At 44.4% G+C, this 27743-nt stretch overlaps 2 protein-coding genes across 16 annotated transcripts; one reads left to right on the forward strand and one right to left on the reverse strand.

Annotated features, from left to right (window-relative positions):
* Positions 1-1374: 1374 nt before the first annotated feature.
* Positions 1375-20956, forward strand: LOC147605045 (uncharacterized). Of its 3 annotated transcripts, XM_086793969.1 has the most exons (4): positions 1375-2174; positions 2270-2384; positions 2553-2649; positions 20459-20956. In XM_086793969.1, exons 3-4 carry the CDS (start codon positions 2647-2649, stop codon positions 20828-20830), a joined length of 375 nt encoding a protein of 124 aa, XP_086650095.1. In that variant the 5' UTR covers positions 1375-2174; positions 2270-2384; positions 2553-2646; the 3' UTR covers positions 20831-20956. The 3 variants fall into 3 exon arrangements, 2 of the variants coding, with proteins under 2 accessions (XP_086650095.1, XP_086650094.1); XR_015265224.1 differs by lacking the exon at positions 20459-20956 and adding an exon at positions 3344-3833 and having other exon boundaries at positions 1375-2384; XM_086793968.1 differs by having other exon boundaries at positions 1375-2384.
* On the reverse strand, positions 3942-26416 carry LOC147605046 (protein SPA1-RELATED 4-like). 13 transcript variants are annotated; one of them, XR_015265221.1, is made up of 11 exons: positions 25600-26404; positions 25041-25113; positions 24796-24904; positions 23279-24669; positions 22958-23115; positions 14458-15391; positions 14201-14347; positions 13296-13634; positions 13112-13155; positions 12537-12660; positions 3942-5192 (listed from the first exon to the last, which is right to left on the reverse strand). XR_015265221.1 is itself a non-coding variant. In XM_086793964.1 (11 exons), the coding sequence occupies exons 2-11, from the start codon at positions 25041-25043 to the stop codon at positions 5176-5178; spliced, it is 3258 nt and encodes a 1085-aa protein (XP_086650090.1). In that variant the 5' UTR covers positions 25044-25113; positions 25600-26407; the 3' UTR covers positions 3942-5175. The 13 variants fall into 13 exon arrangements, 10 of the variants coding, with proteins under 10 accessions (XP_086650090.1, XP_086650093.1, XP_086650091.1 ...); XM_086793964.1 differs by having other exon boundaries at positions 12552-12660; positions 13112-13174; positions 23279-24657; positions 25600-26407; XM_086793962.1 differs by having other exon boundaries at positions 5059-5192; positions 13112-13174; positions 22958-23118; positions 25600-26408.
* Positions 26417-27743: the final 1327 nt, after the last annotated feature.

Below are 27743 nucleotides of genomic sequence, written 5' to 3' on the forward strand. Positions count from 1 at the left end.
GGTTGATGTTTCTAGGGAGTCCTATTGGGTTTAAATAGGAGCTTGATGAGAGGATCCTAGTCCTCTCATCCATAGATTTGTCACACTTGGTTGATGTTTCTAAGGAGTCCTATTGGGTTTCAATAGAACCTTGATGAATTGTTGGATTTCGTCTCATACGAAAGAAGCTCAAAGCGTTTCCTAAGGTTAAAATAAAAAAGCCTTCTATCCTTCAGGTCGCCACATCAAACATCTCCACAATCAGCCCATCTGCCCCATGAAGGCAATGCTTGTTAACTCTTCTAATAGCCTTCTATTTGGCTTCTCATGACTGTCTGGACAGTTTTTTTTCCCTGAAGCAAGGCATCGTCTACAGAATACGAGCAGCAGGGACTAAAAAATCTCAAGGCGGAGCCCAAAGCAAGCATTGAAAAGGGTATTGCTTTGGCTGACAAGTAAGCTTTGTTCCTTTTCTGCCAGCAATTTTGTAGGGTAGCATGTAGCTTGGAGATGCACAACAAGCATTCAGACTTCAAGAAAACTTGAACAAGAATCTATAAAAAGCTGAACATGCTTTTCATGATTTGTATCTCCAATTGTGTGTTGAGAAAAGGATATTACATGCCTTTAAATTTGATTGCTGTGTGTTTTTGGGAGCCCTCAAAGTCTTGAGAGTCCTTCAACCTAAGGGGTGAAAGTTTTGAGTTAGCAGGAGGAGTTGAAGATCAGTTGTTGCTGCAAGTCTGCGATATTTGCAGCAATTGCCTCTCTTATGAAGTAGTAGCCGATAAGATTTTAGGGGACTTATATCTTCAATTGTGTGTTTAGAAAAAGAGAATTACGCCTTTAAATTAGCATGCCTTGTGTTTGCTTTGTGTTTTGGGAGCCATCAAAGTGTTTAGTGTCCTTTAACCCCGATGAACGCTTTGATTTGGCCGGTGGAATGGAAGGGGAGTTGCTGTTACAAGTCTGTAATGTTTGCAGCAATTGCCTTTCTTATGATGTAGAATTCGGATAACCCTTTAGGGTAGGTCTTTTTGTCTGATATATTTTCGGTTGCATGCATGCTTAGGTCATATGTTGTGATGGTTGTTTTGATTTTGTTCATAAGTCATTCACCTGACCACAGCATGTGGCAGTTAACAGGAATAATCAAAGGGGTTAAGGGAAAGCAAGCAGGAAGACTGTGCCGGAGACATCAGTGAAGGTTTCAGTTTTGGTTAACTGTAAGATTAGTCTTAACCACATGGAGTTTTTGGTGGACTGTTTTTTTTAAATTTTGTGTAAGAACTTCTACTGGGTCTTGTCAGCTTCTAGAGGCTCCATCATGGTTTCATTATTTGGTTTCCCTAATGACTATTATGTCATGTTGCTTCATCCTTAGCCTAGCTTGTTTCAAGTTGACTCAACAGCCTGGACAGCTAGAGCTAGGCTTGTCCATTGTGAAGAGGAAGGTTTGCCTCCGTACTTTATGTACATCCCGAACATGTTGGTACACACCTGTACTATCACAAAGCTGTGATTGTGTTGGTGAATGTGCGGATGCGGCAAAGTGCCTTCTTACTTTATCTTGTTGGTACACACCTGTACTATTCACAAGGTTGTGATTGTGTTGGTGAATGTGTGGATGCGGCAAAGTGCCTTTGTGCAGCTAAAAATGGGGGCGAGTTTCCTTACAATGAAACTGGCCACATTACTTGTATGATTACAACTACACTATAGATTATGTTCGAGATGCAAATGACAATGTCAAGAGCAAGGCTTGCTCTTCTTGTGGAGCTCAAGATTGCAAAGGCAGGCTGTATTGATTTCTAGCTCCTTTTTTCGTTGTGTGGTCGTGAGTCGTGACTTTGGCTGCCATTTCAAGTTAAGCACTGCACTCTCATGTGATCAACTGTTTTTGGTAAAGTACATGCAACACTTCCATATCAAGCGATATCATGTGCAGTGTAAGTGCTCAAATCAAAGTTCCAGAAAACGGATCTCATATGCTCAATACCAAAGTACCACAAATCAAGTTGCTTTTCATATCTTATAGTCAATGCAATTCTATATTTAACTAGTGTATCTGGGTCCATCGATTGAGTGGATTGAATGTTATGCCCAAGTCCAAGATTTACAGATCTTTCAATGTGTTATTTTGTGCATTGACTATGCATCATCCAGCTTTGGACAGCGCTGGACATCGTTACGAGGTGACCTTAATCAAAAAAATTTCTTTTCTTTTCTGTGCAATGTCATTTCTCAATTTCATAATTATGATTGTTATGTTGGTTGTGATGTAATGCAGCAACAACAGGTATTTGTGATATTGTTTGTAAGGGGAGTCAAACCCTTATATGTTCATGGTAGAGAGCAAACCTCTGTTTGATCAGCTGCATATCGGCCAGACAGATTTGTTGATGGTCAGACACTACTTCCCCTTATTTTCTAAATTTATATATTATGTAGCATTGAATACAAATTGCACCCTTGTTACCCATTATTGGAATACAACACTCACAGATTACAAATTCGAATCAATTTGCTGAATCGAAACAATACTTACAGATTACAAATTTGACACTATGCAGCACTAAACTAGATTCGCTGGACAGCACATTCTTGTTGCCGTTAATAATTAGTGCGAGACAACCTTAAGGATGCTCGAGTCCTCATTTCATAACAATGGTTTGCTCTATAAGCTTTCTTTTTACAAAAATGGATAATAAAATATTTCAAAAATCTCACTTCCGTGAATGGTAAGACTCCTGACATTGTTGACAGTTGAACAACCTTCGCAAAAGATGGCCCCTAGAAAAGTGGCATGCCAAATAAAGGCATGACTGTTTTTGAACATGAATATCCATGGCCCCTGGCCTTCATACCCACCATCACACTTAAATGCATGGCCCTTGAGAGTACATTAAGGAGGCTTGGATTTTGAGGGTTAGATGTGTACCAATCAAGCATTTGAAGACATAGCCTATGTAGGCAAGGCCAAGGCAAAAGCGATGCTCCTTGCAAAGTGGATGGGATGGGTCGGAAGAGGCACATACTTCGCTGTGAGGGCAGGCTCTTAGCATGTTTGTGGCAATGACACTAGAGAGAGATTAAATTGGCATATCAGTTACAATGCATAAGACCTTGTAAGATTTAGATCTGGTCATCACTAAAATCAAATTGGAAGTAAGAAAAGAATACCAGAAAAGAATACCCGATGAGTCTAGGTGCTCATGGGAATAGAGTACTCATATATTAACTTAGGGCTGGGATTCCACTAGATTTGCCTTCATATAAGAGCTTGCCCCTCCATGTGTGTGTGTGTGTGCATGTGTGAGAGAGAGAGAGAGAGAGAGCAAAAGTCAAACGTGTTAGTGTATAGATGGGATTGCGCAACTTAAAGAAGCAACATGAGCTTTTTACCTCTACAATTCTCTAGTCCAGCTTTGCCTCTAGTTCTCATTCGCTACTTCATTTCACATCTCTATTCTATTCCTTAATCCAACTATATATCCACACATACCAAGAGGCACTAGAAGAAGCCTTTTGAGGTAATCAGAACACTAAGCAAGTTAGGCTGGATATATAACAGCTGTTACATGGAGGATAACATTAAAGTTCACTTGCAAAGATTTAACATTGACATGTTCTCTGTCGGTCAATCATGAAAATATTAGGCAAAAACCAAAATAACATTTGTAAGCATTTTTGCTAAGAATTTCAAACTATTGAAATTGGTTTTACTTGTTCTCTCCCCAAATTTGGTTGATACAAAGTGAATCGTGGCACGAGATTACAAATGACCCCAAAAGATCTTTTCCACTTCCGAGCCAACAAACTTACTTGATTAAACTAATGCACTTGGTAAAGAAATTATTGTCAAATTGAAGTCTTTAAAAAAAAATCAGTGTACAAGTTTCTAAAACAAAAAGTTGTGGAATTGAACTTGACACACATCCATAAAACCCAAGGCATCTGACTGGGTACAAATTTGACCACTTTCCATATAATAAGTATAACCAATGTGGCCCATGTCTATAAAGTTCCATTACAGACAAAACCCTGACAATCTCACTGCATGCAGGGTTTAGACCAGAAGGCTCCCTTGCCCGAGGGACATGGGCGGTCCAGATGGAGACCTGCAACTTGCAAGATACTATTTGCCAGAACTAGAGAAACTTTTAGCAAAGCACCTTTCCCGTGCTTACCCTTCCTCATTAGGAAAAAATGTTAGTGTACATGATGTTGAAGGAATCCCAAAATTTAAAATATACAATGGCTTGCTGATATAGTCAAGTAGGTCATCAATGTCTCTTAAAAAAGGAATACAAAATACCAAAAAATGGCTTTTCAGGGGATTATCTGATAGAACTGGTTCCTTGCATCAGGGTTATACCTCTTGGATTGCAGTAAACCCTATTTCTGTACTTCATTTGAGCTCTCCCTCGTGTTGTTCAGTGGAACCAAGATCACAATCAATTGTTTCAGTTGTCAGCATTTGAAGTGCTGGAGACGTATATTAGCGTAGCTAGAAATCAGCTGCAATGTATGATGCAACCATACATAGTGAGTGTCAGCATTTGAAGTGCTGGAGACGTATATTAGCGTAGCTAGAAATCAGCTGCAATGTATGATGCAACCATACATAGTGAGTGTCAGCATTTGAAGTGCTGAAGATGTATATTAGCGTAGCTAGAATCAGCTGCAATGTATGATGCAACCATACATAGTGGCCCTTACAAATTCTGACTAAGTGCAAGGAATATGGAGCCTCCACTCTCTTAGTTCACATATGCTTGAAAGAGCTGGAACACTGGCATTTGCATGTCTGGTTTATTGACACGGATTGTATACATGAAGGTGTAATTGGAGGAGCATGCAGTAGGTGTCCTTCAGCCCTTGATTGTAATTACTTCCACTGTTCATTATTATGCCACAAGTGCCGTTGTTAATCCCTATATCACCTCCAGTGCCTTATGTGTTCCCACTCCAACCTTTCAGTCCATCACATCATTGCTGTGCCAGAAACTGAGTTCATTTTATACCATCTGCAGTACCTTAATATTCCCTACAGAGTTGGCTGCCACCAATATTTGAGAATCGCCTCTCCAGCACACACTTGAAACAAACTGACCCCCAATATCTTCAAACTCTTGACCTGAAATTGGATCAGCATATCCAAATTTGTGTGACAGCATGGTCACAGGAAGAGACTTATGGTATACAAACACCTGATTAAAGCAGCCAACAACCATAAATTAGAAGCCATCATTACACATAAGTTGCTTCAATGCCTCAAGTGTCTCCCTTAATTGTCAAAATGTTTTCTGTTGCTGTACTGAGACATAAATAAAGCCAATTTTACTATTTGAATTAAGCAAGCGCACATGCACGCTGACAGAGAAGAGATTTCAATAATGTCGACTAAAGATCCAATCGGTCTATGAGACTAGAAAGTGTTATATCTGTTCCATGTAAACTGGAAATCATAACAATGGAAACAACAAAGCGCTAAAGAGAAGCAAACGACTAAATTACTACAAGGGCCTCACATATACAATTAATGAATGAGGCTCATCAAGTGTAGTCCTCCTGTAATCACATGTACAATGAATGAATGAGGCTCATCAAGTGTCGTCCTCCTGTAATCACATGTACAATGAATGAATGAGGCTCTCCTCTAATACGATATACATAGGAGTCAATGTCCACTGGCTGGGGCAATGCTACTCTATGGCACCAAAGAATGTCCCAGATCTGGAGCTGACTGGAAGACGTTCTCAATCTAAAGGGGTGGAGCATCTCTGTGTGCTCGACCTCTGATGACTCCATGTGTGTGTGGCACAAGGAGATCCCAAGTCCCATGGGCACTCTCATGGTGAACTCGGGTGTCTCGTCTATACTCTCTCCCTGGGCTGGGTATCCACAACAATAACCAGGTAATGCCCAAAGAAATCCATGATGGATCGAGATGGCATATCCCACTCATGTGAAGGTGAGCCAGGTCTAAACAGATGATGCAGCTGATCTCTTGCCGAGAGAGATCCAGGAAAGGAAGCTGTACTCAAATGGGGGGGAAGCGATCGATCTGGAGACCATGTGAATCAAAACAGTTGGTGATCCAAGAATACCAACATGTATGATACGTCCTATACCAGCTGCCTCAGAGACTTAGGTGCCAGCTGCAGGAGACTCTCTATCCAGTGTGTATACATGATGTAGGTAAGTGATGGTCTTGAAAAAAGCATCAAAGATTAGGGAGGCTGGCCCCAAACACGGCAAGTATAATCTCATGCAGCACTGATGGCTTACACCTAAGCATGTGTGGGAAAACATCATCATGTGCTTATTCTCTCATACCCAAATCTGGACCCCAAAACGAGGCACCATAATACATCACAGCAGGACTCACCAAAATGTCAGACAGACAGCCCTTAGTTCTTGGCTCTTGGAAGTGGGCCCGGAAGTGTTGGGATTCGGAGTCTCGTGTGTACCATCTCTGTGTGTAAACCACCTCTTAGCATGTGTTTGTGTGTTTGTGTGTGAACAGCCACTTATAGCTAGATATAATGTGTGAATGTAATAAGCAGTGATGTCATAGGCCTAGCCATATGTCACTGCCCCAGTGTGTGTGATGTGTCAAAAGATAAGGCTATAAGTCTATAAAAGCATTGTACTCATTGAAGTCTTCTCACATCAATCATAATCTTTGAGTCGTGCAAAATCATTGGCTTTGTACTCTCTCACCCTCTCTGCCTACACGGTTCTCTCTTTCTCTTTTCTACAGTCATGGCCACCTTCTATCCACCGTCACCCCACAGTGGTACCAGAGCCGCAGCCCTGACTTCCACACCCATACCCACAGTCCCTTCGCTCCGTCCTTTCCACTGCTCGCAACCCCTTCTGCTTGGCACTCCACACCTCCGTTCCACGGGCAATTCTCGCTGCCACCCCCCCTGCTGAGCCACCATTACATGGGCGGCGCTAAGTGGGGACTGCTCCGCCCGGCCGCTCAGCCTTCCTACTGCTGCCTCCACAACCGTTCACTGCACCCCAGTGCCCTTGTCTACAGCATCCTGTTTTCGCATGTGGGTCCACATCTTCGCCTGACCTTCTTCAGTGCCCTGCTGCTCTGCTGCCACTCGTCTTCACTGCTCTGGCGAGACAGCAGCCTGTACCTCTACATCCCGACTGCTGCTAGCTTCTCTGCTCTAGCGAGACAGCAACTCTGCAGCCTGACTGCTATGAGCTTTTCCACCTCAACTCCTGTATGTGTGCCATGCTCTCGACAAAACGCGTTGATCTACTATTGTGACATCACCATTAGCATCTCATCTCCGCTGCCCACTGAACCTTGTTAGCATATTCATCCCCATATTCTGCCCATGTATTTGCCCATATTTGATCCATTTTATGGCCCTTGGTTGTGGGTTGGCCACCCGTATATTTCTCCCATTTTTCCTGGATTTTTCCCAGGTCGGGTGAGCCTGCTCTAGTCGGCCAGCTCCTATGGTCCAATCGGCCAGCCCCTTCTTACCTATAAATAGGTGGGCTGGCCTCTCCCTTTTTTGTTCATTGATGTGTGGTTCATGAGTTGACACACACTCACCTTTTGTATCCTTCACTTATGAGACTATTTATGTCTCTTGCTCGGGATTGCTTTCATTGCAGTATATTCAGCTTATTAGCTTCATCTCTCTCTCTCTTGCACTCTCAGTTCAGCACACTCTAGTGCTCACCTTGCTTCTGCTCTGTGCACTCTTTCAAACCTACTCATGCTTCGACATCATGGCACTATCAATGGCAACAATCGATAGATTCTCTAGCACCAGGTTCCCTACCCAGTAAACCAAGATGCTGCTCTTGTTGATGCGAGAGGGAGTATGGGAGACAATCTCAAGAGATGACCAAGTATTGACCCACACAAGCAAAAGATGTGGCAGCAACCCCTAACCGGCCTAAGTCTTGGTGCATCACATAGACTTCAAATCCACAACCAAGCAAATCTCGGCAAAAATAGAAGGTATTTTCGGTGATAAAACCACTAACTCTAATGTTTTCCTGAAGCTCAAACTTTATGATCTTAAAATGAATGAAAATGAAGATCATCTGGCCAAGTTTGGGTCAATAGTCCAGCAACTTGCTAGTCTTAATTGTGAGCCTGAAGACAAAGACAAGGAGGTTGTACTCATTAAGAGTATGCGAGGGATCACTCGGTATGAACAAACTTTGGAAATCCTTCGCGTGGCAGCTACAAACTTTTAAAGCCTAGTAGCTTTGCTTCTTGAGAAGGATAGAAAAAATAAAGAGGAACAACAAGGTAGCAGCAGCTTGACCACGAAAAAGCTTTTGTCGAAGCATAAGATCCAATGCACGTACTGCAAACAAATGGGCCACAAAGAAGCAAATTATTTTAAAAAGCTTGAGAAAGAACAAGAGTAGTACCATGCACATCTTGTTGCTAAAGATGAGGAGAAGCCAACAACTGAAGAAGAAGAGATAATTGCAGCAATAGCCCAGGTCTCCCTTGGTGAGGAAGACTATGATTGGGCATTCTAGTATTCTTGTGTTGAGCCAATAAGGGTTCTTTGCCTGGGTTGTCTCCCGAAAAAGATTTGTAACAAAATGTTAGTGTGTTTTGTGTGCCTTCACTAAGCGCTTATAAAAGGCTCCGTGTTATTCTTTACCCCTGTTAGGAGCTAGAGGGGTGACGAAGAGCTGCCTTGTTGCTTCAATCACTTGCTGAATGGAGGATTAGTGCATGGCTAGATCGCTCCCTTGCAGCATGTGATGGAGTTAGAAGATAGCTATTTCCTTTGCGTGTTGGGTGTGAGGGCAAAAGGACGATAGAACCAGATGTACGAGAGATCAGAGCAAAAGAACACAGCATCAAATATGTGAGTGAGTCTATATATATAATGGTGAGTGAACATATGTACAAGAGCCCTCTGCTGTGAGGTGACTCTAAGTAGAAGGACCAATGCAAAAGCAGAGATGATGTCGGAGCTAAAGCACGGTCAATGATGAAGGCTCACGTCGATGTGAGGCAAAGTACTCCGAGAGGTAGTCAGTGTCGAAGGCTCGCATCGGTGGTAGTTGCAGCAGAAGATGAGGTGATGCAGGCTCTGGTGACAAAGGTGCTGCTGTACTTGAGGTGGTAGATGAAGAGCAAAGAGGACTTCTGTCCAAAGTGGTGGTTGTGGTGCAGGCTCTGGTGACAAGGGTGCTGCGTACCTGTGGGGTGGTGAGGAGCAAAGGGGGCTGCCGTCCCGAGCGGTGCAAGCTCTGGTGACACAGGTGCTGCGTAGCTGAGGTGGTAAGGAGCACAGAGGGCTTCCATCCCGAGTGGTGCAAGCTCTCGTGACAAGGGTGCTGTGTACCTGATGTGGTGTCGGTGGTGAAGATAAGCAGAGAGTGGGCTGCCGTCCTGATGGTATGATGTAGCAGAGAGTGGGCTGCTGTCCCGATGGTGAGAGCTGAGGAAAAACGTTGAAGTGCTCTATGTATAGCAGAGAGGGCTGCTGTCCCATGAGCTGTGGAGAAAATGCTGATATGCTGATGTAAGCCTTGAGGTAAGCGCTGATGATAGGCTGATATAAACGCTGAAGTAAACCCTGATGTAAGCGCTAAATGTAGCAGATGTAACAGCTGATGTAAAACGCTGATGAAGCGCTGATGTAAGCGCTGAATGTAGCCGAGGGCTGTTGTCCCATGGTGTGGCCTGTAGCAGAGAGTGGGCTGCTGTCCCGTGATGTGGCCAAAAGAGAAAACGCTGATGTGCTGTCCTGTCAGGCGAGAGCGACATTGTGTAGAACCCCGCAGAAGCAACAGCAACAGCATATGAAGTGGTACCGGATATGATCAATGATATGGTACACTCAGGTGAATGATGACACAAAGCTATATATACTAAAGGGGACTGCTGGTCAGCCAGCCTAAAGGCTGTCGGCCAGCAACAAAGACAATAAAACCAAAAATACCCAAAAAAATCCCCTTTTTAGGGCTGGGAAAAAAATTGTTTTGTGTAAACCACCTCTTAGTATGTGCTGGTGTGTTTATGTGTGTGAATAGCCACCTATAGCTAGATATTATAAATGAATGTAATAAGCAGTGATGTCATAGGCCTAGCCATGTGTCACAGCCCCAATGTGTGATGGGTCAAAATATAAGGCTATAAGCCTATAAAAGTATTATTGTACTCATTAAAGTTTTTTTTTTCTGACTGGCCTTGGGCCCAAGATCCTCCCATAGTTACTGATTTTCTACTGCCCGTAGGCGCCTGCTCATAGATGCTAAGCAATGCCACCGTGGAAGCACCAAGGGGGGTTTTGAGCCCAAGACCTCTTGGTCCTAGGCAAACAGCTGCACCACTTGAGCTATCACCTCATTGGCTACTCATTGAAGCATCACAAAAGTGCTGAAGTGCATCAAGGTGCCTCTGAAGTCCCTCTGCTGAATCTGAAATGAGGACCATGTCACCTGCACTGCCAAGCCCCTATGCCCCCTTGTCTGTCATTAAAGTCTGAGATCTTATCAATATTGAATCCAAACGGTGTACAAGATAGCGGGCAGCCCTGTTTGACCCCAATTGTGCTACAGATCTCCTTGGATAGAGCTCCTAGTGTCTGAACCCAGCCCTGTGCATTGGCTGTCGGAGCATTGAAATTACCCAAAAGGAGGATGTCTACTTGTTGGGCAAAATCCACAACGACACCAAACACAGGAGAGGCATAAGGTGGCTGACCCTCCTGCAATACATCTTGTGCAAATGCAGATGTCTCCAATGGGAAGTAACAAACCGCTATATGTACGACTTTGGCACCTACAATAGCTATGCAGATCCACATCAACCTGGCCGCCTCATCCTACAATGTGAGCACATTACAGAGCTGGGTGCAAGATAAAATGGCCACACTTCCTAAACCTTGCACTCCCCCAAAAATATGAGTTTACAATAGGCACGCTTGACTCTCCTCGGAATGTCTAACAACAGGTCTCAGAGGGAACCGCCTCTACCAGATCTTAAGTCTGGTCACATGTGGCCGCCTAGAGGCAACAAGAAGTCTGGACGTTGCAATGAGAGTGCCCTGTGGTTGTGGACTGAGTTTGCTCTAGCCAAACTTTAGTTGAGCATTTTGTGATAAAGGAAGTAAGAAGAGAATGATCTAGGACAGAAGCAAGCTGCCCCATCTCAGCAGCATGTCTCTGTCTAAATCAATGGTACTCACAGCCACGGTATGAGGCATTTAGTTTCCTTGAAAAAGTCTTGACACAATAGGTCATGGGATCAATGGCCTCCACAGCCTATAGGTATAAAACATTTGGTCTCAACTACACAAGTGGATCACAATTCTGACCCTAATAGGTGGCCATCAAGCAGCGGTGAATAGGGCATTGAATGAATAAAATCCTGTGCAGCCCTAGACCAGTTCAACATCCTAATCTGGACTTCTTGTTGATTTTGGTCCTACTGTCCATGGACCCAAAGGTTGAGGTATTGAGTCTCGACCTCGTGGCTCTCAGCCAGTATTACATAGTTTATGGTTGCACCTTGGGCAGAGCCATTGCTTCCATAAGTCTCATGTATTTTTATCAGAGAGGCCTGCCAATAAGGGGCATGGTTTGGCGCAAACGGGGTAAATCTTGCACTGTGCTTTGATCAAGACATAGATACATTGTTTATAGAGCTGCATTGCATCTCAGCATGTTTGAGGATGGGTGGCTTCGTTGCTGAGATTATTGACTGGTTCATGGAGACAGCCCTCAATTTACTAAAAGGATAATGGGTTCTAGGCCAGCACATGAGGGCTTCATTGCTGAGATCTCTATCGAATGGTTCATGGAGACAGCCCTCAGTTTACTGAGAGGATAATGGGGTCTAGTCCTGGTGCTTTGCATCATTGGATACAACCCATTGAGAGAGAGAGAGAGAGAGAGAGAGAGAGAGAGAGAGAGAGAGATTAAGCGCCTACTAAAGACCCAATGGGCCTATGAGACCAAAGTGATACAATAATGTCCATGGTAGCTCTCATCATGGAATGGAAAATAAAAAAGAAACAAAAACATAGCTATCTCACTAGGGTGATACAAAACTGTCCATGGAAACTCATCATGGAATACCAGGAACTAGAAACATGAGAGGAGCATCAGCCCCCAGTAGATGGTATACCACTTTCCAAGATATCAAGCATGGGGCTAATGAGTATGGCCGAGAGGTCTCCCTCAGTTACGTCACGCGGAAAGGAAGCTCGATGGCGGTGGAGCATGTCCTGAATCTGGAGCTGATGAGGGGGCCGTGGGCGGCGTCCGGCACGCTGGAGAGAGAGAGAAAGAGAGAGAGAGTACACGGTGACCAGATGGCCACACGTTTGTGGTAGGAGTCCATGGGAAACACTATTGCTAGTGCCTGAGGTCTGTGCTACAGTCAATCGATGCCAAGGAGAGGTGTGCTGCTCATCCAAATTAGCCTAAAAACCCGCCATGCTTCTCAGATAAAGCAAGAGCATCATCAAAGGTTTTATGATTGTGCTGATGAAACATATCATGACAAGGACACCAAAAATGATACCCTCTACCTAGTCCTGTATCACCTCGATCTGGATAGCCAGTTGGTGGACAAGATTGCACAACTGCACCACAAATCCACCCTCTTTTTGGTTCATGTTCTTGTTCTTCTTGACGTTCCAAACAAATATCCATCTGGGAGGAAGCACTGTTGCAGCTTAGTGTAGACACAACACCATAGTAGCCAATAAGCATGCAATCTTTGATGGTCACCACTAGAAAATTGGTTTTGTAAAAGGCAGTAAATCTTTGGTCTGTTTAAAGGTGCCAAAGTTGTAAATAGACACAACACCATAGTAGCCAATAAGCATGCAATCTTTGATGGTCACCACTAGAAAATTGGTTTTGTAAAAGGCAGTAAATCTTTGGTCTGTTTAAAGGTGCCAAAGTTGTAAATAGCATGATCTTCTGATAAGTGCAATAAAAATCGCTATTTCTCAGTTTAAAGGCATGTCACTTTGAAGCACAAGTCAAGAAAAACTTGGAACTGCCAATGCCCGAGGTTATGAATTGAGCACAAAAACATTGACAAGGCAGGTGTGAAGCTGGGCCAAAAACACAGCATGTGACATGAAATCGATCATACCCCATTCGTTTCTGATCCACAAGCTATGTAGCTCCCCTCTGCAACTGAAAGTCCAACAAAGTTCTGAGTATAAACAAAATATGAGTTAGAATCAACTGAAACAAGAAAATTGCAAACACACTTTCCCAATAAAATAACCCAGTAAAAGCTCATAAGATAATTGAGAACCGAGGAATCAACCCACCTTCACATTGGTATGGCCAGTGAATGTTGTGACACAATCACTTCCTGATTCAAAACTTGCATGGTTTCCCCTGGCTTTTGTGCTTGCTTTTGTTAAGTCCCAAAGTTTCAGCGTATTGTCGGTAGAAGCAGATACAATACTTATAGAGTCTGCAAATCTGATAAAAGAGACGGTCTTTCGATGGCCTGTCAAGATGCATGTTGGACCCCTGATGTAGCGGAGGTCATAGCAATAGACTTGGCTATCTGCTGACCCGAATGCCAGTAAATGGGAATAATCTGGAGAAAACTGTACACTGCACACATTTGCTTTTGTCTTGATTGTCCCAACACTAGTACCCTACAGCCACCAGTAAGATCTTACGACTTATGTCCCCAAAAGGTATGTAACTCATTTTGTTTTGATTATGAAGTTATACAGATGCCAGTTAGTGGCTAATAACAGTAATTGTCGAATGTCTGTTAGTAGGTTATAAGTTAATAACCCCGTGTAAAGTGACTAAGATAAGGGCACCTCACTTTATGAGATATATGAGTAAGCAGAGGGCTCATTAATGGCCACTTCCTACAGTGAGAGAAAACTCATGAAAAGCCAGGAACATGCCTATGCCATGCTCAAGCCTAACACCTGAGAGGTGGGTTCTGGTGTATGGGATGCCAGGACTTGGGTGAGAGTTGTGGCACAATGTTGGTCTAGCCTCAGGCTTGGGGGTGCTCCTGTAGGAAATATGGCTGGGTTGAGTGCTGCCCAATTTCCTCCTTGAGCGGTCTTGGAATTGCCTAACAGTGTATGATTGGTGGAACAAAAGCTAAAGCTGGCTGGTTTTATTCTCTTAATAAACAAATGACATTGGTCAGATAACCCTAATCCTCTTAGGTATGCGTCACTTCCTAGCAACATGTTACCTGATTCGTGCTCCAGAGTTTCACACAGCAGTCATCACTCCCACTTGCCAGCTTCGAAGGGTCATTATGAGAGAAGTCTACTGACCAAGCACATTTGTCATGCTCTTTGAATTCCATAATTGTTCGACCAGCTGTCACATCCCATAACTAACAAAAGACATCAGTTTGTTAACTGCTTAGAAACACATCCATTAAGTGCTTAGAAAAGCCTACACTTCATCAGGACTTGGAGAGAAGAACTGGATAAAAGCACTGACCTGAACAGCCCCTTCCAGGTCGCTGGATGCCAAATGATTCTTACGGAAGTTGTTCCAGCAGACACAACTCAGTTTTCTCCTACTGTTCATCTCAGTTACAGGGTAATGCATGTCATGAGACTCTTCCAACAAAGCATTGCATTCAAAGATCTTAATCCTTCTGCAAACTCCTGCTGTTGCAAAGAACTCATCATCACAGTCAAAGTTCAATGAGCACACCATATTTCTTGTGTTCAAAATGTCACCATACTGCAATGTAGCCTTCACATCGAATCTGCTGTACTTCACAAATTTGCACAAGTCTTCAAAGAAACCTCCCAGACGATCTCTAGAGTTGCCTTGTTCTGCTTTGGAACTGCTAAGGCTATTGATAACCCTGGATGTGTCCAGTTTCTCTGCATGTAATCTTTGCTCTTGACCACTCTGTCTGATGTTGTCATTTGACAAGTAAGAGCCAGTACTATTCCCCCTCTTGATCATAGAGAGATAGGATTCTCTCAAATAGGTGAAACTACTCATAAGCTGAGCAGATTTTGCAAGCAGTAGCTCTTGTCTCCTGCCTTGCAATCCATCTCTACCATGACTAATGCCATCAAACTCTTCTTTCCAAAAAGATTGATTATTCAGGAGATTCGATCCACCTATTTCAGCCTTAGAACTTTCCAGAACCTTATCCTTTTCCTTTAATATCTCGCCCCGCAGCTTGCTCTTCATAAGCAAAGCCTGCCACCTTTCAACCTCTTTGATGTCATGGTTAAGACACTTAAGTTCTTGAGATAGCTTCTGGATGATGACATGTTTTTCTTGCTGCATCTGCAGTAGAAAGTCCAGAGTAATTTCTGCCTCTGATACTTTCTCTTCTAGGTTCATGATGGCCTCTCTTTCAGCCAACTTGTCTTCGACCTCACTGAAAATATCTGCATGCAAAATCTCCCTGTTCAAAAGACATCACAATTATATGATTTGTTTCTGCAAAGAATTTTTGATACTTGCAGCACATATATACTAGACACTTCAAGGATCAAACCCATCAGAATAATCTCAAATTTGTAAGTTTCGATATGAAAAAAGTGTTTACATCAAACATATCATTCTTTCGATATCAATATTTTTTTAAATCATATTTCCTGGCATGCAATTATGCCAGCCATTTTCCCCACCATTCCCATTACAAGAAAATGTGCCTGTAAGATACTATGATAAACTCACATCCATCGCTACCCCTAAAAACGATTTTCCTAAAAAGTTGGCTACTGATGGCTATCCAAATGCAGCCAATCATAGACAAGCAAAGAAGAGATCCTGAAGAGGCCTGTGCAAACTTAATAGGTAAACCCAGCCACCAATATGAAACTTCTTTGGGGCCTCTTTCCAGTGATCTCTCTAAAGGACTGAAACATACACAAAGAGATCAAGGTTTTCTAACTCGTACGCAGTGTACTGCACAAGGATGTCTCGACCGGCTTAGCCTGTAAAGCCTTAATGGACCATCTTGGAGGGACTGGTTAGCTCATAGCTCCCCTAGAAGGCACAACCAGGCCTCGAGCATGAGGATAGACCAGCACCATCCCCAAACTTCTCATCCAAGCCTTGGTGTCCCATACCGGCCACCATCAACGATAGAAGACAGGAGCCAGACCAAGACCTTATCAGGGTCCTCACTACCGCCATCTCCAGCAACCTGGGAGTGTCCATTGATGAGCCTAAACCTCACTTATTTAGATGTTATGTGAGGGTGCCCTGAACTTTAAGTTACACCAACTCATAAATTAGTGACTTCACTAAAACTAAGTATCCTTCTTTGGAGCCACTCAGTGGCATTAAACATATTGCGTCATTTAAGACATAACCATGACTTCATTTGGTATGTACAGAACTCTAGAGCAACAGTAACATTAAATGAGCTTATTTTTAAGAGAAGCAAAGAAAATCAGATGCTGATCATTGATTTTCCAATAACAGCAAGACATAAGCTACAGCAAGTCTCAAAAGCTTGCTCAAAAAGGATATCAAGAGACATGGAAGCAAAGGGCCACTCCCAACGAGGCAAAATAATTTGTGCACGAAAGCCTCTTGAAATATGCTCCATATCATATCAGTGAATCACAGAGGTTTGATCATGGGACAATACAAATTCAGGAAGGTTTTACTTCAGCCAAGCAGTTCACAGCTATTTGATAGCATAACACCTCCTAGAAATCATTCTTCTATACCTTCAGCCAACAATGTCTTGAATGGCATAACCGTTCAACCATGAACCTCTATGTCCAGTCACCTGTGAACCTTCTAGAGCAAGAACTTCTGAAACTTGGTCAGAAACCTGCTGCTTCTGCATGGACATCTGTCCCAGCCACACATGCAAGCCATCTGCTGCCATTATCATACTGCCAGAGTAAATACTCGTTACAGACTGTCAGTAAGGATTGGGTAGGCCAACTAGAGACAAGATAGTTGGATTCATGGTTGCTTGTGATCCTTGCACGTGTAGCACAAAGCACGGTGAAATTGACGTACAATTTAGGATAACCTTCCTTTTCCTTTCCATAATCCATAAATAGGTCCAACTATGTGTCTGTGTCTGTGTGTGCGCGCGCCCCTTCGCGCACCCTGGCAGCCCCTTCCAGTGCTGCCCCACTCATGTGCTGCAAGTATTCCCACTTGCAGGCTGTGCGAGCTGTTCACCTTGGCGCTGTGCACTTCTGTTGCCCACTTGACTTCCCTCCATTGCCTATCTGTGCTGCCTACATTTGGGCCCCCTGGTTTGCCTGTTGGTGGTTGCCTGCCCCCCATGCTTTGCTGCAACCCACCCAGCACCGCGTGCTGTATCTAGCTGCCTGCCAGCTGCATCACAGGCCTGCATGACTTATCCAACCTTTGACAACCTTCCTTACAAACCTGCAACTTTGCGACATCACACATAGCGCTCTCTCTCTCTCTCTCTCTCTCTCTCTCTCTCTCTCTCTCTCTCTCTCTCTCTCAAGGCTATGATTGAGGAGGGTAGGGCACACTGGCACCTCGTTTATTGTTCCTTTGTGGATTTTGATTCCATCCCTAGATCACTATTTCTTGGATGATTGCAGGAGCTCCGCTTCCCACCTGCAATGATTTGGGGTGTCATGGCACTATCGGGGACCTTTCCAGAGAGATTGGTAGCACTATTTGGGTCAAACAGGGTGTACACTCTCTCCGACACTTTTTGGGCTTTACATTGATGAGATTTGGGGTTTCATCGACCAAATGGGTGGCCCAGGCTCACAGCTAGTCCTCATCTCAGACTTGGCCGAGGGATTGCAGCACCACCTCGATGCATTGCAGGCCTTTTGTGATCAGAGGGACCTCACATTAAATCTTGAGAAGACCAAGTTTGTGCTTTTTAATACCTCCTACCCGGTTGCAGCCAGACATTCCTGCACATACAGAGGAGATGAAGTTGAGTTGGTCAGATCATATGTATATTTGGGGTTCACTTTTACTGACCCGCTCTTTACTATGCGCCCGGCTGCCCAGGTACCACTGGCACAAGGATATGCCGCTCTGGCTCATTTAGAAAGTGTTTTCAGACTCGCTTTCCAGAACCTGGTACCAAATGCTGGCTATTTGATACTTTGGTTCGCCCGGGGCGGAGATGTACAGAGCATCTCTCTAGGGACCAGACTTGGGAGCGGATGATTGGAGGAGAGTGGAGAGATTGCAGGTTATGAAGGTGTTACTGTCATGCATGATCAGGAGTGAGCCATCCATAGTACTCACCGAGTTTGGATCAGCCCCTCTTGTCATAGATACCATGTTCCAGGCTGTCACATACATCCAACATGTCTACACATTACATAGAGATCACCTCCCACAGTTGAGTCCTCTAGACAGTTGTTGGTATGCACACACAGTTCTGACTCCCCCGTTCTTGATCTTCATGGCAGGAAGGCGACCACATCATCCTGCCTGGATCTGACTCAGCTTCATAGAGAGCAGACAAGGATCTCCCCGAACGAGCTTTCCCCAAAGCTCCAGTCTTCTAAGCATTTCTTGAAGGTCACTAGGACAGATTCATTGAGAGGCTCGGTAATCTCCACAGATGCATGTCCCATAGACAATTATGCAGGCAATGTAGCACAGGGGAGATAGAGTCAGAGAAGCAATACATACTTAGATGCCCAGTCTACTATGAGATAATGAACGCTACCACTATCTCTTCAGGTAGGGGTTCGGGCCCTGTCACAGGTGCTGCATTACAGAAATCGGAGATGTCTGGAACTTTACCTATTAGAGCTGAGGCACAAAGACAGACTATTGAAGCAAGAGCCCGAGAGGCAGGATACCGCACATACATCTATCACTGAATTTTTGGCCCTCACAAGCGAGCCCAGCTTACTCTAAGCCCACAAGAGATCTATTGGGACAGATTGACCAGGACAGGGCAGATGCACCCACCAAGTGAGCACCCCAAGCACTTGGGGGGGTCTGAGAAAGAGCACATGTCCTCCAAAGAGCCAGACGTTCCCATCGAGGCCAGATACTCGGTCCATGAGAAGCAGGACACATTATGACTTAGGACACATGAGTCTTCTGTTGGCAGCTGGTTTTTCTTTTTCCATGTTGTCTTGACATCCAGTTTACTCATGGATCACATGCAACATCTTTGCGGACTCATAGAGCTTCAAGTCTTTCTAAGTTGTCAAAAACATCTCTCTCTCTCTCTCTCTCTCTCTCTCTCTCTCTCTCTCGCTCTCGCTCTCGCCTGACTGCCCTGCGCGACTGTCTCACGCGCCTGTCTCTGCTCCATTCCCTCCCCCTCGCTTGCGCCTGCTCTCTCCCATCACGCATACCTGCTTGCCTGCTCTCTCCCTCGCGCGCGTGAGCCCGCCTGAGCCCCAGCTAACTGCCGCTTTTTGCTGCTCGCGCGCCTGAGCCCCGCCTGATCCTCGCCACGCTGGGCCTGGTGTAGAGCACCACCAGGCCATAGTGGTCACCTCCGTGCTGTGTCCCGCCCTGTAACAAGACTGCGGTACGTTGGGAGAGCCAGGCCAACAAACGCGGGCCATTACCACAATGCCGAGGAAACTCACCTACACAAGTGCCCTCGCCACACCAACCAAGCCATTGACCAGTCACAGCTCGAGCTCGTGGGATCTCTTAGCAGAGATCGACAAGCTACGAGAAGAAAATGAAGCCTTGAAGAAGCAGCTCAGCAAAGTTGAGGCCAGGGTGGCCACTCTCGAGGGCAAGCCAGACCCAGTTCAAGAAGTTCAGGAGCAGATCCAAGAAGCCAAGGAGGAGTTCATTGACGCCACCAAAGGTATGCAACAACATGTGAAATTAGATGTTATTTCCACCATCAAGGAAGAAAAACTTCAAGTGTCAGTTGCCCGAGACATTCGGGTAGGGGGACTCCCACAGGGTTGGGACAAGCAAGAGGTAAGGGAGAAAACTGAGATTGATGCAGATGACTACATCCCCAATATGGACATCTGGAAGAGGACAATCAACAGGGTTCTCCCCTCCATCGACATAGGCAATCCATATCTCATTACCACAAAAGGGGGACAGGCCATCCTATGCTATGAAACCAAGAAGGACAAGATCAAGGTTTTGCGACAATCCAAGGCACTCCAAGGCACCAAGCTGTGGCTAGCAGATGAGCTTACACCTATGCAGCTCAAAAACAAAAGTGCAGAACTTGCTAAAGTTTGAGAAGCCTGCCAAGCTGGACAGTGGGCTGTCTACCGCGAAGGAAGAGCAATAATTGAAGACTTCCGGAAGCCTAAATTGCATTAACTAGCTCTCTCCTACGTACCACAAGCATTCATATTACACATGGTAGTTGACCCTTAGCTTTTTATTCTTATTTTCAATGTTCGCTCTTATGCACACTTGCGCATAAGTGCACCCCGAAGTGGATTGTAATGATTGTGATGTCATGTCTTTTGGTCCCATATGCCTTCAAGGCATTCCACGGACGTTAATATGACTCTCTCTCTCTCTCTCTCTCACTCACTCCTAACAGAAATCGATAAGCTGCGGAGAGGAGAATGGCAAGCTGAAGGATCAGCTCACTGAAATTGAAACCCGGCTGGCCTCTCTTGAGGGCAAGCCCAACCCAGTTCAGGCAGTTCAGGAGCAGATTCATGCAGCCAAAGCAGAGTTCATTGAAGCTACAGAAGGTATGGAGCAGCATCTTACCGCAGAAATCATATCAACCATCAAGGAAGAAGAACTCCGAGAAAGCATTGCTGAGCATCTCCGAGTAGGTGGACTCCCGGAGGGTTGGGACGAGCAAGAAGTCAGAGAGCAAACGGAAATTGATGAAGATGAATGCATCTCAGACACGGAGATTATGAGGAGGCGACTCAATAAGGCCCCCCCCTCATTGATATAGGCAACCCATGGACCATTGTCAAGAAAGGGAAGCATGCCATTGCGAAATATCACAATAAACAGGACAAGATCCAAGTTCTCCGACAGTCCAAATCATTACAGGGCACCACGCTCTGGTTAGCTGATGAACTCACTCCCTTGCAGCTTAAAAACAAAAGTGCAGAACTCGCCAAAGTCCGAGCAGCCCGCCAAGCTGGAAAGTGGGCAGTCTACCATGACGGAAGGGCAATAATCGAGGACTTCCGTAAGCCTAAACCCAATTGACTAGCATTCTAATGTGCCATCGGCATTTTTTGTATCACAGATAGATGTTTATCATCCTAGGGTTTTCATTAATCTTTTTCTTGCACCCCGAAGTGGACCGGTTTTCGGTCCCATAAGCCTTCAAGGCATTCCGTGGACGTTTATATGACTTTCTTTCTTTCTCTCTCTCTCTCTCTCTGCTGCAGAAGAACTTCAGAAACATGAGCACTTTGAAAAAATTAAATGAAATCCTGACACAGATGGAAACAACTGTCAAAGGACAAGAAGGGGGGGTCAATACTATGATGGACCCACTCACATGGAAGGGGTTGTTTTCCCTGACCAATAATGCTGAAACAGGAGGATGAGAGAAGGCTGAACTGAAGTCCCTCAAAAAGAAGATAAAGGTACTCGGGTCCACCATACAGACCAAGAATGAAGATACGGCCTTGCAGGTAGACTTGAAACAGCTAAAAGAGGAAAAAGGCATCTCCGCAAAGAGATAGAGGCAGCCAAGGCCGAGATACGGGAGGACTTGGTAGAAACAAACACCGGCCTCCTGCAAGCCATACACAGGAACCGAGCTGCCATTGAAAAGGAAAATGCGAGTTTGCAGAAGCATGTCAAGGCCACTTCCAAATGGGTGGAAGTAACATCAATGCCACCGCCCAATGGGTGGAAGCGGCACAGAAACAAAAACCGACAGCCCAACGTCATCAGAATGCAAGAGATCGCACGTGATGATGTTCTCATGCATGATAAGGTGTAAATTATCAGTACCACATGAGTCATCTACCCAGCGGCATGCCACTTAAATGATATTAAGGGGCTCCGACACTGCAACATGCCGTAATTCCCAACAGAACAACACCGTTCTATGAATGTGTTAGCAATGACAAGGAACGTTAGCTAGAAACGCGGTCAACTAACTGGCACAATTGCCTTAAAGATGAAGGTGTGAATCTTGGTTGGAGAAGGCCACGGTCTCTTCTCCATAAGCCGGACCGCCAAGATTGTGCTTGCTGAGTTTGGGGCAGTCCTCCTGGTCCTTGACGATCTTTACCCCAGCTGACTCTAGGCATATTTCCTCCCAATCCTAGGAGATCCCAATCAATCATTTCTAATCACAAGGAGAACATGGTAGCACATATCCATACTTGAAGTCATGTACTCTTTATGTCTCTACTACCACACATAGTTACTAGCGTTTCATGAAACACATTTAAAAAACATTACATACCATTTTGAAATGTTTCGTACAGTGAGGGGGGTTACAGGTCCCCAAAAAAATCCACATTTCGGCCCTGGTACATTTAGCAAACTTTGTAGAAGTATAGAACATGCACCATTTTGTATTCAAAACATGTTACAGCCTCATATGAGGCAGGTGTTAAAAAAAAGAGTGTCAATCGGCCAAAACTGATGCTGCCAACCTCAGAAAGGTCCTGCATCCCACGGTGCCATGCAAATCAAATTGCAGTACATTTTTTAAATGTACAGGGTGTATCTCTATCAGATGAGGCCCCCAAAAAACATTTTTAAAAATGAGGTTAAAAAACTGGTTTGAAACGTATGTTTCAAAACGTGTGAAATGTGTTTCACAACTCTGCCAGCACAATTGTTTTTACATAATCAAGCATACTTGTAGCCCTGAGGATCCCATAGTCATATCTTATTAAAAATATAGCAATACTCTTTGGGCACAAAACATAGAACAACTCATAAGCAAATGTAGGTCAATCATAAAACGTATATAGGGCTCTATCTGCTATCTCCCAGCAGTCTGCTGCAGTTTTATATTGGAGCTTACCATAAAATTAATTGCAATGATTCCAGGGTATAAAAACAAAGCATCTTAGCAACTTCATGGATCTGCAAAACAAACCTAGCTTTCGGTCTGACGCTTGGATTTGGGTGCAGCAGCGACAAGCAAAATGCTGCTTCTTTTGGATGTTGCAACAGAAGTGTAGGAGGAAGGAGACGATGTCTTAGATCTGACATAGCCCTTGACAACTCCCCTTCAGATCTGGAGCTGTAGAACAACTGCTGCCAGAGCAAGTCTTAACTGCATGAGGTTGACATTCACTTCAAAGCAAGCAACTAATTTGATGTACGCATAGCCCCAACTATTACAGATTTTCAATTTCTTCCTGCTGGAACAGTAAAGGCAAACGAAAAACATAGGAAAGATCCTGATTCTGCTTACCTCCAAGAAAAGTACACCCAAGCTGTAGACATCAGAAGGAAAGTCTGAGGTCCCTCCAGTTAGCTCCTCAGGACTTTGGTACCACATTAGCTCCATGGAAAGGATTTGTTTCAAGGGAAACTTTCCATCCCCGAGTTGAAACCTCTCGTGGTCACTAGAGCAAGAAGTGAGAGATTTGCCTCCTTGTTCTGCACCATGCTTTTCTTCAGGAAATCGTAAATCCTGCCTTATGCTTTCTGTGCCTTCATGGCCAGAACTCGAGCTATCACCAGAAAGGTTTTCATCCCTCTGCACCTCTGTTGTAAAACCAAAAACTCTCCCGGCTTGCTGCCTTTCAAGTGTTTCATCAACCCCATGCACAACCACTGGGATGGTTGAAGACTCTTTTTGAGTTCCAACTTCCTTTTGCTGAGCTGATTCTGCAACTCGGTTGGGTGGCCCTCTTCTTGAGCCAATGTGCTGGGTCTCTACTTGGTTGATAACATCCAAAGACGCTGGCCCTGCAGCTCTCCCAGTTGACTCTTCCGATGAGCCTGAGATTGTGTGTGAACTGGCTGATTCTATAATGGAGACATGGCTCAGTGACGAAAGTAGGAATGATGAGGGACGGATGTTCCTCAGGACAACTCCTTGAGAGTGGGCAAGTTCCACAAACTCAGCAATTTGCTTGAAAATATGCAGGTTTTCAACTCTATCTATCACTCTAGCTGAGTTGCTAAGCCATTCCCTAAGAGAAATGCTGCGGTTACGCTCTTCACATCCACTGCTGCTAGTATCTGAAAGCCTGTCAATCTTTGTAGTTGACAAGTGATTTGCCTTCTCCTGCCGTTCTACCTCCTCACCAAGACTGTATTGGTGTTCGGAACCCACACCAGTAACAATGGCATTTCCACCAGACTCATTCCATGTGTAAATATCCATGTTTGCACCTTGCAAAGCAACCAGATTCTCATCTTCTACAGCGTCCATCAGAGCAGCAGACTGCTGCATGTGTTTTTCATCACAGGGATTTGTCAAATTATCATTCTCCCTGATAAGCACATCCACTTTTAAATCCTGAAGGTCCTCATCTTTGAGGTACTCCTCCCTAACTTCTGCAGGCTCCAAGTCTCCTTCTTCCTCATCGTTTTTGGAAGGATTACCACCTGATGTCCACAACTTGCTCCGTGAGGACGAGCTTTCTTCCTTTGAAGCACCATCCTTTTCAACATCACAATGCAACTCACTTTCAGTTCTTCCATTATCTGCCATTCTGTCTACAAGACTGGCATCTTCATGAGCATTCAAATCTGCCATTTGGGCTGGAGAAGAATCTATGTTGCTTGCTACAAAGAACTCCATGGTTTCCTTGACATGATTAACTGCACCTGCACCTGGACCTGCCAAAAAGCCTGGATAAGGATGATCTAAACTTAGTGACACTAGTAAACCATCGTTTTTCCGCAACCACATCATAATCTAGAACTAAGAGAAATAGTCAAATTCCATGACAAGAGAAAGTGTGCGTGGGATCTCACCAGCTGTTGTAAAAACCTTGAAATAGTGGTCAGCTTCTTGTGAGGAGATCAGAAAAGCTTTAAGGTTGAAATCAACAACGACATGCTTAAGTAGGGGCCATACAACTGTCTGCACATGTTATTGAGAAATAAAGACTAGGCTAAGTGAAGGTTCTTATTCTCTTGCGAAGCTTAGCCTAACAGCTAAACAAAGCCATGATTAGATTACCATCCCTTGCAATATCAATTACAAAAGAAAAGCTCACCATGCTGGATGGGTAGACTTCGTCTTAAGGAGAAAGCACTGCATTATTATTTTCATCATTCGTTGTTTTATCCCTGCATGACGGCAAGATGGAAAAGTACTGTCAAGCGATGCTCTGAGTGAGCCAGCAGGGAAACACAATCGCCAGAGCTATTTGCATGCGGAACATAGCCAAAAGGCCAGGAAATGACTGTAAAGAGCAACTTGTGCGCAAGAAGGAAAGCCATAGCCAAAAGGCAAAGGCCTGCCTGTAGAAAGAACTTAAGATAAACCAGTAGGGAATCGGCTAAGCGGGCGTAGCAAAATGAAAGCACTTTTATCTTAAGATGATGATGGCAAGTGTAGACATCCCTTTGCATGCATTGATTATGAAATGCAAATGAAAATGAAGCTTCGATTGTTGCTGCGCAGACAAGTTCGATGATTGTGTCAAAACGCAGATGGCTGCAATGGCATGGTATTGGAACTAACTACTCTCCTGTGGCGGTGAAAAAGGAGAAACCTTCCATCCTGCAGAAAAAACACTCTGTTTTCATTCATTCCAGGAAAGATATGCTCACCTCTGTCATCTGTCTTCTTCGCTTCTTTTCAGCTCTGGCACCTGCCTAGCCTGGTGTGTAGAAGAAAACTTCCATTTCCAGTGCAAGAATCGCCCCTGATACGCAAACTTATTCACAATCGCGGTACTTCCAGCGTAAAGGGTACGGAAAAGTCGAAGCAGACCATGGGAACCCTACAAAAATGTGCAGAAAACCCTCTCCACAAGAAGAAGCCCTAGCCAGCCAGCAAAATGAGAAGAGAAGTGAAAGTGAAGGATTGGCCAAATTCGGAGATAGGCACGGAGGCCCAGTGGCCGCTGATTGGCAGAGGATCGCAGGCCACACAATCACCGGCATGACCGCCCGCTTTCTTTTGCCACGTCATAATGTCTTTTGTTTATGTTGCCACGTCAACAGAAAAGGAATATTTTTATGGATGGATTATGTTTGAAATTTTACATTCACATGTTCTTGAAGCCCCACCCCCAGGTGCTGTTTTTTTTTCCTGCGGCGCGCAGGAACACACGCAGTGAGGGTGAGGGATGGACAAGAATCGAACCTGTGTCTGGGGCAAGAAGGTCGCCGCCGTGCCCAGCCCGGTGCGTTTTCATGGAGTGAGGGTGAGGGGTGGGCAAGAATCGAACCTGTGTGTGGGGCAGATGGTGAACCACCCCGGCTGGAGCCTGCGTTTAAGGGGCAGAAAGGTTGCCGCCTTATCCACCTAGATACTAGCTTGAACATAAACACCCTGCCATTGCAGGCACATACCTTAAGCATACACTAACAATCTCTCCCCATTACAATAACTAGTATTGCACCCACGCCCCAACCAAGGTTCCAGAAAAGAACTATTCTCTCTCTACAACCATCTCTCTCAAGTGTTGCATTCTACCAACGTTAATACCTCTCTCTCTCTCCTCTCTCTCTCTCTCTCTTTCACACACACATGCACATGCACATGACCCTCTCCCTCTCTATGTCACATACACACACTCTCAAATGTTGAAACTCTCTCACATGCACACATATACACACCCGCTTTCTGTCTCTCTCTCTCTCACACACACATGCACACACTCTCTCTCTCTCTTCTTACACTCTCCCACACATAGAAGCACTCTCTCTCTCTCTCACACACACACGCACGCGTATGCACACATACACTCTCTCTCTCTCTCTCTCTCTCTCTCTCTCTCATGCACACATACACATATGTAAATATATAGTATATACAATATTATGTTTTAGATACATATACCTATACATAGACACATATACTTATACACATATACATGTATTTAAAAATATAAATACAAACATCGATATAATTTAATTAATTTTGATTAAATTTTAATGTGCGAAGATGGGTGATAAGTTGTGCTCACTTTTAAATATAACCCCTCTCTCTCTCTCTCTCTCGCTCGCTCGCTCATACACACACGCTTTCTCTCACATAGAAACTCTCTCTCTCTCTCTCTCTCTCTCTCTCTCACACACACACACACACACACACACGCCTAAATAAATTTACACACACACGCCTAAATAGATTTACACACATATATATAATTTTAATTAATTAAATTTTAATGGTAGGGATGAGTGGTGAGGTGTGCTCACTCTCAAATAAATGCATCTTACATGTAATCTCTCTCTCTCTCTCTCTCTCTCTCTCTCTCTCTCTCTCACACACACACACACACACATACACACCCTCTTTCTCTCACATACACATGCACACACTCTCAAATGTCGAAACTCTCTCTCTCTCTCTCTCTCTCTCTTACACACACACACACACATGCACATGTACTAATGCAAATACACTCTTCCCCCCCCACACACTCTCACACATAGACTTCCATGTCTCTGTCTCTCTCTGTGTTTCTCTCTCTCTCTCTCTCTCTCCCCTCCACTCACTCACACACACGCTATCTTTCTTCTCACACACACACTCTCTCCCCATATAGAAACTCTCTCTCTCTCTCTCTCTCTCTCTCTCTCTCTCTCTCTCTCTCTCTCTCTCCCCCCCCACACACACACACACCCACATGTAAATATATATTATTTATAATATTATGTTTTATTATATTTAGAGACGTATACCTATATCTACATGTGCATTTATAAAATAAATATATATATATATTTTAATTAATATTAAA

The sequence above is a fragment of the Cibotium barometz genome, chromosome 60 (genome assembly GCF_041138505.1).
Source record: "Cibotium barometz isolate CiBa-2024 chromosome 60, ASM4113850v1, whole genome shotgun sequence".
NCBI classification, from domain to species: Eukaryota; Viridiplantae; Streptophyta; class Polypodiopsida; order Cyatheales; family Cibotiaceae; genus Cibotium; species Cibotium barometz.

Coding starts and splice junctions, on each gene's coding strand:
- LOC147605046 (XM_086793958.1), bottom strand. Junction 13,635..14,200: donor AACTCTGGAGCACGAATCAG/GTAACATGTTGC, acceptor TGGTGGCTGTAG/GGTACTAGTGTTGGGACAAT. Junction 13,175..13,295: donor CTGGCCATACCAATGTGAAG/GTGGGTTGATTC, acceptor GTTTATACTCAG/AACTTTGTTGGACTTTCAGT.